Raw genomic sequence first — 10,340 nt, 5'->3', positions numbered from 1 at the left:
GATCGAATGTTCAAGCATGACCCACCGGTGATGCATACCGTCGGATGGGACAGTCGAGAGTGATCCACCGATGGGTCACGCCGGCGTGAACGTGTTAAGTTCGCTTATAAATGTAAAACTGAAACCGACTTTTACATTTGAGACGAACAAAATGTTTCGTAAACAATTAATTGCAGATATAAAAATCAAATGCGGCTACTGCTTTCCGCAAATATAACATGTAAAAAACCGTTTCTAATAGAAATTTAACACATACAATAAATAATATCACAAAACGATGAATTCACAAAACATAAGCACAGGCTTATTTTCACAGTTTTTGTTGGTTTTTTTGTAATAGGACCGAAAACAAAAAACGTGTAACTTTCGTTTCAAAATGTTTATGCGATGAAAACGTAATAAGGCTAGATGAACAAAAATTGCGCATATAACACTCAGAAGATCGGAATGCGCTCTCGTGCTAGTGGAAGCGAGTTAAGAACGACTGGTTTTACTTTGTGTCTATCAACGAAACGTTGTCCTGAGAAACATACGACTCTTCGATGATACTTAGAGGCTTAATGGAAACGGAAATATCGAATTGATGCTGCACCAGTTTGTTAACCCGACACTAACAAGAATAAACGTATCCGAAGGTCTTATGAAATGGCTGGCTGAATACTCGCTGTGTCCAAGCTCGTGTCTTAATCGTATACACCTGACTGATTTCCACAGAAATTAATTACTCACTTTACGTTTCTTCATTATATAAAATCTAACAAACATATCTTTCTGTGCGTCGATAGAAAAAAAATTCAACATAAGATTTGACCTCTTACCGAAATCACTGACACAAGTGCAACATTCATTATTCGCCATATTTCCTAAGTAACTGTGACAACGCTTCTTGTATTTGTCGCTAGAAGGCTACAAAAACCAATCAATTCTCACAAGTTCTTTAATAACACTAAACCACTGATCTCTATATACTAGAGCATAAACAAGATGCAGAATAGATGTTGTAATGAATACTTTTTTTTGTGTTGCGCGTATTGGGAGCAGAGATACCAGACCGAGCCCCGGGTGCACCGGGTACACCTCATTCCACTTTCTCACACTACGTCAAAGAAAAACTGATACATGCCCTCTTCTGACACATGCTACATACTCTTTCTTTCTATTAAGTGCAAAATCAAACTCTCGCGTAAATAGCAATTCAAGTACTTACTCACTCACTTCATGCAGCGAGAGGGGAAAACTTCTAGCTCTAGAACCAATCACGACTCTTCTTCACGTTGGCGTCGCAGTCGCAATGCCAATGGTGTTCCATTCGGTTCACTGGAAAAATCAAAACCATAAAAAATTTAAAAATAGCACGGCACAGGGCAAATATTATATGTAGTTTTTATTTCGAAATTTTCGTCCACCAACAAAACTAAACGATTCCGAGCTCCATAGAACACCTATTGCTACGTGTAAAAATAAAGATTTCAAGCGGAATTGTCATAAAGTGATTAAAATCGAAAACTGTCGATATTGGTTTTTGTAGTTTTTGGAACACGAATAAAATCGTTGTACGATTGTGGCGACATCAATGCGCACCAGTCTACGGTATAGCTGCTGCGATGGTGTAGTGATCGCCATAGAACTCGTAAAAATTTGTCGATGTACTCGATGAACTTCGGGTAAGTTAATTTGTTAATTTTTACCGATGTATTCGCAGTTGAACTCAGTGTTCAACAATCTGTTTGAAAATCAAAGTCGCGTTCATCGAAAATCTTTTGCGAACATCGTACCGAATGACCTTTTTACGAATATCACAGAACCGAACCGACAATTTTTTTTATAGATTCAGAATAAAATATCCGCTAACAATTTAAGAATATCTTGTACGAAATTCTCATTTGGATAATCTTAAAATCATACCGATAAACGGTGTTTCTTTATCGAATTACAATACGAAAATTCATATGCCGATTCACAGAAATTGACAGTTCGTAGAACATGAAGTTAAAAAAAAGACTTACTTCTTTTAAATTTAGCGAATTACTTGGTTTTTTTTTTTTTTAGCTTTGCATTCTCTATTCTAGGTATTCCAAAATTTCCTTTGCTTCTTACAAAGACCGTCTCACATAATAAATGACAGATGGATGAAACTGAACGTTAGAAATTCACTTCTACTTCCATTATATGATCAGATGATCAGAATAAGTATTGTTTGTCTATGCTGAAATAGCTATTGCCACCAAGATGAACATTAATTCAGTAGGCATCACTGATCTCTTTAACCTATTAGAGTCTAACAAGCTTGGAGAAGTAGAAGAAATAAAAAAAGTATTCCATGAACTTTTTCTATGTAGTAAGTAAGATTCTGCAATTTACGCAAATAAATTTTTGGCTGGCTGTTAATAATTTCACATATTTTACAGCAAAAGACAATTGGTTGGTAAACGGCCTCTTTGACTATTATCTGTCTACAAATTCTTTGAGGGCTGTTGAGGTATTAGCCAGTGTTCGAGACCCACACGATAGGCATCTGTTGGATCGTTTGTCCGAAGCCCTTTCCAAACCTGGAAGCAGCAGCCAAAGAATTCAAACTTTTACTTTGTTAGGTCATATTGCTCGTCGTCAACCGACATGGCTGTATAAACTTGCCGGTCATGCTTTATTTCGGGATTTGCTTAAGTTACTTAAGGTGGGGCCCAGTTTTATCGAAACGAACAATGTAGTTTTTTGTATCGTTAAATGTATATAATTTTACATCTAATCTGATTTTAGATGGAAGCAGATACATTGTCTCTTATGAGCGCGCTTTTACTCTTGGTAATGTTATTGCCAATGTTACCAGCTGCTTTAGGGCCATACCTTTCAGAAATTTTTGAAGTATTTGGCCGATTGGCTTCTTATCATCATCAATCGTCGTCTTTGTTTTCTGCTCCTATGCATTTCGCTCCTACAACAACAGGAACTATTGATAAAAATCATTTATATTTATTGCATCTACAAGTGAGTATCGATACTTGTTAGTAAAGCACGAATAGGTAATTGATATTTCTATGATTTGTTACAGGTGGGACTGTACAGTTTATTCCACAGATTGTATGCCATGTATCCTTGCAATTTTATTTCATATTTGAAACAACAATATATTCAACGTGACCAGTTGGCTACTTTTACTCATACGATTAGACCAATGTTGGATTCAGTGCGTATGCACCCGTTACTCGTCACTGCATCTAAAGACGCAGAGATTTCTGCTGCTAGGTATATTTTATGTTATAAATCAATTTATATCGTTTTATATAAAATTTTTTATAATACGTTTATTGTCTATTCGATTATATTTATAGGTGGAAAAAGATGGAACACCACGATGTTATGGCAGAATGTGGCCGTTTCACGTTAGACAAATGCCGAGAGGAAGTATATAATGCTGTAAATTCACGCTCTACGCCGCCCTTAGGTATGTAAATCTTACTAGGATCAAATGTAGCTATGAATGTAATTATGCTAGATACATTTTCTAGATCACTCTTCTATGTGTACTTCAATAAACACTAGCAGAGTAGCACCATTGGAAACTAGCAACGGCGAAGATGATACTTTTTGGTCGCCAAGTATGTCGGTGCCACCACTTAGCCCTCCATTTCCAACTACATCTCATGAACAACGATCTGCTCCCTCAACACCCAATAACAATAGAAGTGGCACATCTCCACCGGAAGCTGCGGTCGAAGCCACGCCCGAAACAACTCCCGTCAAGGTACGTTTGCAAAGGATAAGAGAACAATCAAAATTATATTTCGAATTTGACACAGGATTTACGGAAATTGTCAGCAAGACAAGTATCCGTGGGATCTGGCGCCGTCCGTTCTATTACTGTATTTGGTAATGGTACAGCAGGATCGAGTTCACGACCATCAACGCCCATTCCCTTAAATCCACCGGTGTCTGCGACGACTAGTTCTACAATCGGAAGCGGCGATGGAAGTAATGCACATGGATTTTTTTCGCACAAGATAAGTAAAATCATTGCGGATAGGCAAGGTGTTAGCCAGCAAAGGTCGTCAGTCAACGTTGACGAGAACGGAAGATTTTCAGAAGTGGATACGAATCAGAATGGAAAAAACGATTCTTGGCACGAAGATCAAGAGGTTTTGTATTTTATATATTTTTATATGTAAAAGCGTTCCATATTAATGATAGTTGGTAGACATGTCTGCATATATTGTGCAGGTTTTAGAAATTGTAAGCTCTCAAGCTGCTGGAAAACTCGAATGCTCGAAATATGTTGAACGGCAGCAGCACCATAACGAGAAAATGCAAAATACTTTGGCAGATTTGTCCGAGAGGGTTTATCAACTGCGTTTGTATTCTCAATGTCAAATTCCAGCAAAAAATTCGAATTCTAGTTCGCTTTCCAAGGTAATATGTTTTCGGTAATATCAGTTACATGTATAAATACATTGAATAAAAAGAAAGAGGGAAAAAATAGAATTTCAATATTTGAAAACGAAACTTATATTTGTAGGTTCGAAAAAGTAAATCTTGTCCAGATATGGACATTAAGAAACAAACTAAGGGGGGTAAAACAGATCAGATGAAAGTGATCGGGGGAAAAAGATTGGAAGAGATTGGTACACAAACGTCTGATCTGCTTCCGTATGAATATTTGCTGCTGGGCATTTTAGATCAAACAAATCAAATGAATGTACAAAAACGTGTCCAACAAGATGCCGAAGTTAGATTGTCGCCAACCGCGATGCTCGATCGATACGTCGAAGCTTGCACACGGGCCAGTAACGTTTCTGGTGATAAAATGAGTTAGTATACACTCGAATTTCATAACTATAGTTACATTCTAATTACTAATGGACAGTTTAATAGAGTAATTCCTTTAAAGGAACTAATCCAGTAAGACAGAAGCAAAGGAAAGAAAATGACGGGGAAGACGAAGCAGGGGAGGATGATGCTTTGGACGTTACGTGTGCAAGTCAACTGTTACAACTCATGCAAATTCAATTGCAGTTTGAACGGCAACGTAGAGAAGTTCATGCTGAACGTAATCGAAGACTTCTCGGTAAACTGAGGGACTCGCGCGCGTTAGAAGAACACAATTCTGCTTTGGTCAGTTGACATTATTTACTTGAAATACGAATCATCTGGATTTTTGTTAACTCTAGGCTGCTATCGATAAATACCATGTTCTTGTCACAGACTAATCGATTGAAAATAATGGAAAAAGAAGTTGAAGGCTTGAAGGCTGAGTTAGAACATAACAAGAGAGAAACTTGTCAAGCTGAACAACAATACAAGGAGGTATTGCATCACTGGCAAACTAAGGTAACCTGGTCAAAGACTGCTAATTGAAATGTTAATTAAAAACTTCATGCAGTAACGTGATTAACAATGTATAGTGCGTGGAAGAAGAACGAAATAATCAGACGCTGAAGGAACTTCTTGAATCTGTCGAAGTTGAATTAAAGAATGAACAAAAGAAGGTAGTGGAATGTGAACAGCAAATTCGTTCCACGGATGCTTCTCTTTTCGATGCGGGGCATCGATTAAGAGTAGCATTAAAAGCTGCGGATCGTAGCAAAGAATTAGAACGTACTCTTGATACCGTACAAAAGAAATTCCTTCTACTCGGAGAGGTAGCACTTTTATAATGTTTTTTTTTTTTAGTATTTTATGTGATGTTTAATGTATCAAATTCTATTTCATGCACAGGCACAAGCAAAACTGCAAGAAAGTACAGGTGGTGTTTCGCCAATGAGTAAACAAGAAGCAACGCAGATACAAAGATCATACACGGAAGAATTAACTAGTACGTAAAATATTAAAAAGGCAAAATAGAAATAAATTATCACCGATATACATACACATTTGGTATTTTTAGACCTACGTCGTCAACTGGAATCACGAACATCTCTCGTGGAAGCCTTGAAAGTTCGTTTAAGCGAACTAGAAAGTAAAGATTCGCGAAAAGAGGCACAGCTTGTAGAGCTGCAACGACTTTTACAAGAAACAAAAGATCAACACGAGTCCGAGTTGGAAGCCGTTGAATCGAAATATAAAGCTCAAGTCGAAATTAATCTTCTTCTTGAGAGTCGTATACTTGAACTTCATGGTACATTGGAACAGGCGACTAGCAATACTACTACTATGAACAATCTCGCTTCTTCGGCATCACCTAAAGAAAGATCGCCTCCATTGTCGGCCAGTCTAGCTTCTTCCAGCGAAGGAAGCCTTGCCTTTATCCATTCTGGTACTGGGATTATGATGAACGACTGTTGTGATACCGCAGGCGAAATTTCTAATCTGCAAGCCATCGTAGAGCCTGCGCCGAATCAGGCAACTTCGCCGTCTCGTCAAAGTCAGCAGAAGCGAAATCCTAAACAAGACTAACGCTACGCAAAAACGGCCATCGAGTCTTTGTGCATGCAGCAATTCTATTTTGCGCGCGAGCAATTGTTATCCACTGCCGTGGTATTAAATCAGAAGAAAGTTATTTGTAGCTTTTTATCGACATATTATGCGGAATTCATACAAATATTATTGCGTGATTTCGATAAATAATTGAAAAATACACTGGTAATTAATAAAATTACTAGCATGATATGATTTCACTCTTGAAAAAATGAATTCACAATGAATAAATGGTTGAGATATTTTGTGAGCAATTTTTCAAGTCTCGACTAAACCCATCCTCGTATACATTTCCTTCGCTGTCTCTCTTTCTATATATATTCATAGTTAGTAGAATTTTCATGTGTGTTAATAGAATTAAAAGAAAAACAATTATTTCTTATTGTAGAAATATTGATTATGTTATTGAGCACGATAATAAGATTTTAATATTGGTACGTAATACTGAACAATATTTTGCTTACAAAGTGATATTGTATAGAATGACGTAAAAATGAATTACGAATGTGTGAAAAATTAAACTATCGATCATTAATTACATTCTGTTAAACAGCCACTGCTAAGTAAACAATTTGTAAATATATAAAATTTCTCAAAAATTGATTTTCTTTTATTAATACGTTTGCAATTCACGACTCATTGTCATAAGAATCGCATCATCTGGATTAGCGTAATTCGCCAAATCTGGAATAGATGAAGAAACTTTTCGCCGATCAAACGAAGTTTCGATCATGTACCTAAAATTATTTCATTTAAGGTTATTTATGTATTCACATAAACCTTACTCACGATTGTGACCCATATGCATCGGCGACGGTTTCACTTTTCGCAATAATAGTTGAATAAGCCAAAAGCAAGTTAACCACACTAATGCTCCTACTGAAAACACTCTGAATGCTACAACACCGCCATACGAGTCCATTAACCATCCACATATTAAGCTGCCGCTTGATGTTCCTAAAATTAATTACCAATAGTGAGAGTTGATTAAGAAATTCAAGCTTGTAGTAATAATTTATTATTTCTAACCGATTCCTTCAAATATAGCACCAATGAATCCTTGTACAGTGGCCTTGGTACCAGGTGGTGTTACTTTATCCCCATACGATACCATAGTAGGCCAACAGAGACCTAATGATGGTCCATGAAGTATTTCAATAATTAAAAACCACCACGGGTTTGATACTATGCTGTATGCCATGAACCTATAAAATATTACATTTTTGCAATTTCTATATACATATAGTGTATGAAGTAACGCATGGGATCCAGAAAAACAATGGAAAAAGTTCATATAAATATGTGCCCTATACGATCCTGTTCTCAAGTTATAGTCATTTTTCAAGGAACCGAGTAAGTACAAATATAGCAATATTCTAAATTTTAAATTCTTTACGTTAAGCAGTATTAAAAGTATTAGTAATAGATAAATTATTTACCTGATTGCATAGACCAATAAAACCAAGCTCATAACATTTATATGGCCTAGTTTTTGTAATACTGTTCCTGAAATGAAATTAAAAAATAATTCTCCTAAAAAACATTGTATACCAGTCAAAAGGCCTTGCAAGGTTTTGAGCCATGCTATTTGAGAACTGGTTGCCAAGTCTTCGGTGTACCAAAATAGGAAATTCCATATTACTCCAGTACACATTCCAGCACCTATGCACCACCATCCAAATACCAACATATTTCCTTCCTTACAAACATTAAGTAGCTCCCATAATATCGATGGCTGGTCCTCTGTGCATTCTGGGGTTTTCTGTAACAATACTGTTTTCCCCATTATCTGGCAATTTTATATTCTTTTGATAAGTAAAAAGTATTAGACTTTATTTAAATTTATATTCCATTGTAATAAGGTGTACATATAAAAAAAAAGGTGTACCATCTTTAAAGTTGTTGATACTATAATATTAAATATCATAATGACCAGCATAATATAAAATACAGAAGTGTAATCCTTATGGACTTGTCCTTTGCTTAAAGTATCTACCAAATATCCTGCGCTTAGTCCAAAAATACCAAAACCAATACAGCCCCACATTTTTTGTTTTCCATAATCGTTCCTTCTCTCATTTCCTACAATGCATAAATAAATGTTAGGATGGTAAGAGATTTTTAATCTTTGACACAATACCGACCGAGAAGATTGAAACATATAGTATCCGCTATGCTGACTACAACTGCCATTCCAATCCAACTTATTATAGTCGTGGACAAAAAAAAATTAAACTGATACATTGAACTTTCTGTAACATTCGTCTGAGAAACTTCAACTTCCTTCAACAGCTGATTAAAAATTTGATTATTTTTACACGTAGCTATACATGTTGTTTCAACATGATTTTTACAAAATGGTTTAGATATAGTATTATCTGTGAATGTCGCCGTAAGAATCTTAATGTATATACACTTTTCAAACTGTAAAGTAAAACGTTCAATGGTTTTTTATTACACCTTAATAAATATAGAAAATTGTATAGATAATGTCTTACATTGTCATCGTGAAACACATCGAACCCTAAAGTGAAATCAAATGTATCCGAATCCTTTGTCAAATTTGAATGCGCCAAATTACAAAATTGAGATGCTTCCCAGTTTGAACACATTTCTGTGTACACCTCCTTTGTGCCTTTGCAGGACATCTAAAGAAATGAAAAGGTGAAACACGTTCAAATTAAATTAAATTACATCTGATACGTTAAAGATACGAGACACTTTCTATGATAAATTTAAGATAATAAACATCATACCTCGCAAGATATATTTAAATGTAAGGATTCTGTTATCACATTGTGTATAACGCTATTAGAAAATCCATTTTTAGAACACACTTCTAAATATGCATCATCGTGACAAGTAAAAGTAACATTTGCACTACTGTTTATTTCAGGTATAAAATGTATCGTGAACATAGATATAGCAACTACCGCTTGAAATATTAAAAATAATGTTTTGTGAATGTTAAACTTGTCGGCTAGACCACCGAACAAGGGTTTTGCTACTAAACCTGTTATTGGTAGTATTGTGTATATAGTGCCCACTAAAAATCCAGAAAAACCTAATTGTTTTGCAATTGTCGGTAAAAATGGCACTATCGGTCCAGTAGCTGAAGAAATAAAAAAATGCGATTAAGAATACAATTTTACAGCATTATATCATTTCATATACAATGTGTTCTTCTTACCAGCATTAAATAAAAAATAATGTGCTTTTATTGGTAGTAACTCCTTATTTATACTTTCGAACATTTTGAACGTTCATATGTTACACGGTAAATTAAAGTCACAAAGTGTTATCTGAACATGAAATGCATTCCGTAAGTAATTGTTTTTTAAGATTGCGTATCGTTTACACGTGACACAACCATCAATAATGTCATGAGATTCGAATAAATTTAGTTATAAAGCGCATGCAATTCTCTTCGCGATTATACGTATACTGATTCTAGTTACTGTGTCTGCAATTTTCAACGTCTAAATCACGAAACTCAAGAAGGAGGCGGACCTTGTATAGTTATCATGTTCACATTCCACACGCACTATTATGTTTCATTCTATTATACATACATTCTTATAAAGAGGTTAGATTTTCTATCGTTACATTTGCAACTTTACCATATTTATATTAAATATATAACCGTGCATTTCATAGAATGTTAAATAACAAGCAACGTATCGTAAATGTCAATAAAACAAAACAATCACGTACTATATTCATGCATCGATCTAATTACTTTTACCATCGCGTTTGTGTCAATATCGGCACGTCGGCACTCTAAAACGACTACAACGATCGAAGAAATTCGGCACCAGATCAATTTACGCTTGTTAACAAAACCAATGGGAGAATGAGACGCGTTATGCGATTGCGTAACTATTGCTAAGCAATAGGTATGAAAAATATAATAAAGATGAATCGCAAGTTTA

General features: G+C 35.5%; 3 protein-coding genes across 11 annotated transcripts in view; 1 reads left to right on the top strand and 2 right to left on the bottom strand.

Moving 5' to 3' along the window:
* The window catches only part of LOC122395334 (ubiquitin carboxyl-terminal hydrolase 47-like), a 10,942-nt gene extending 10,001 nt beyond the window's left edge, over nt 1–941 (bottom strand). Inside the window, exons 1-2 of one of the 3 annotated variants that reach the window (XM_043392798.1) lie at nt 819–941; nt 495–754 (exon numbers count right to left, since the gene is read on the bottom strand). The gene's annotated coding sequence lies outside the window, so the exon portion shown is untranslated. The remainder of the gene's footprint in view (nt 1–494; nt 755–818) is intronic. The other 2 variants (XM_043392801.1, XM_043392800.1) reach the window with 2 other exon arrangements.
* A 611-nt stretch (nt 942–1,552) lies between these two features.
* On the top strand, nt 1,553–6,726 carry LOC122395335 (hamartin). Of its 2 annotated transcripts, none has more exons than XM_043392804.1 (15): nt 1,553–1,664; nt 2,070–2,338; nt 2,409–2,674; nt 2,758–2,985; nt 3,050–3,243; nt 3,330–3,442; nt 3,507–3,742; nt 3,798–4,133; nt 4,216–4,404; nt 4,511–4,802; nt 4,883–5,106; nt 5,197–5,322; nt 5,397–5,633; nt 5,710–5,806; nt 5,879–6,726. In XM_043392804.1, the coding sequence occupies exons 2-15, from the start codon at nt 2,230–2,232 to the stop codon at nt 6,385–6,387; spliced, it is 3,156 nt and encodes a 1,051-aa protein (XP_043248739.1). In that variant the 5' UTR covers nt 1,553–1,664; nt 2,070–2,229; the 3' UTR covers nt 6,388–6,726. The 2 variants fall into 2 exon arrangements, with proteins under 2 accessions (XP_043248739.1, XP_043248738.1); XM_043392803.1 differs by having other exon boundaries at nt 1,606–1,664; nt 2,050–2,338.
* Nucleotides 2,427–10,257, bottom strand: LOC122395336 (major facilitator superfamily domain-containing protein 6). Of its 6 annotated transcripts, XM_043392810.1 has the most exons (11): nt 10,123–10,234; nt 9,599–9,710; nt 9,165–9,520; nt 8,907–9,056; nt 8,553–8,832; nt 8,297–8,490; nt 7,848–8,170; nt 7,438–7,613; nt 7,198–7,365; nt 2,845–2,932; nt 2,427–2,549 (listed from the first exon to the last, which is right to left on the bottom strand). In XM_043392810.1, the coding sequence occupies exons 2-10, from the start codon at nt 9,660–9,662 to the stop codon at nt 2,892–2,894; spliced, it is 1,752 nt and encodes a 583-aa protein (XP_043248745.1). In that variant the 5' UTR covers nt 9,663–9,710; nt 10,123–10,234; the 3' UTR covers nt 2,427–2,549; nt 2,845–2,891. The 6 variants fall into 6 exon arrangements, with proteins under 6 accessions (XP_043248745.1, XP_043248743.1, XP_043248741.1 ...); XM_043392808.1 differs by lacking the exon at nt 2,427–2,549 and having other exon boundaries at nt 2,820–2,932; XM_043392806.1 differs by lacking the exons at nt 2,427–2,549; nt 2,845–2,932 and adding an exon at nt 6,901–7,092 and having other exon boundaries at nt 10,154–10,257.
* Nucleotides 10,258–10,340: the final 83 nt, after the last annotated feature.

This window comes from Colletes gigas, unplaced genomic scaffold (assembly GCF_013123115.1).
Source record: "Colletes gigas isolate AHSC1104 unplaced genomic scaffold, ASM1312311v1 Colletes_gigas_Sc00005, whole genome shotgun sequence".
NCBI classification, from domain to species: Eukaryota; Metazoa; Arthropoda; class Insecta; order Hymenoptera; family Colletidae; genus Colletes; species Colletes gigas.
This window is presented reverse-complemented; position numbering and strand designations above follow the sequence as displayed.

Excerpts from the sequence above, each read along its gene's own strand:
- LOC122395335 (XM_043392804.1), top strand. The coding sequence starts at position 2,230 with ATGAACATTAATTCAGTAGGCATCACTGATCTCTTTAACCTATTAGAG. Across the intron at positions 2,675-2,757 it reads ATTTGCTTAAGTTACTTAAG|ATGGAAGCAGATACATTGTC; the intron begins GTGGGGCCCAGT and ends ATCTGATTTTAG. Across the intron at positions 3,443-3,506 it reads ACGCTCTACGCCGCCCTTAG|ATCACTCTTCTATGTGTACT; the intron begins GTATGTAAATCT and ends TACATTTTCTAG.
- LOC122395336 (XM_043392806.1), bottom strand. The coding sequence starts at position 9,662 with ATGTTCGAAAGTATAAATAAGGAGTTACTACCAATAAAAGCACATTAT. Across the intron at positions 8,171-8,296 it reads TATCAACAACTTTAAAGATG|AAAACCCCAGAATGCACAGA; the intron begins GTACACCTTTTT and ends GTATTGTTACAG. Across the intron at positions 7,366-7,437 it reads TGCTATATTTGAAGGAATCG|GAACATCAAGCGGCAGCTTA; the intron begins GTTAGAAATAAT and ends AATTAATTTTAG.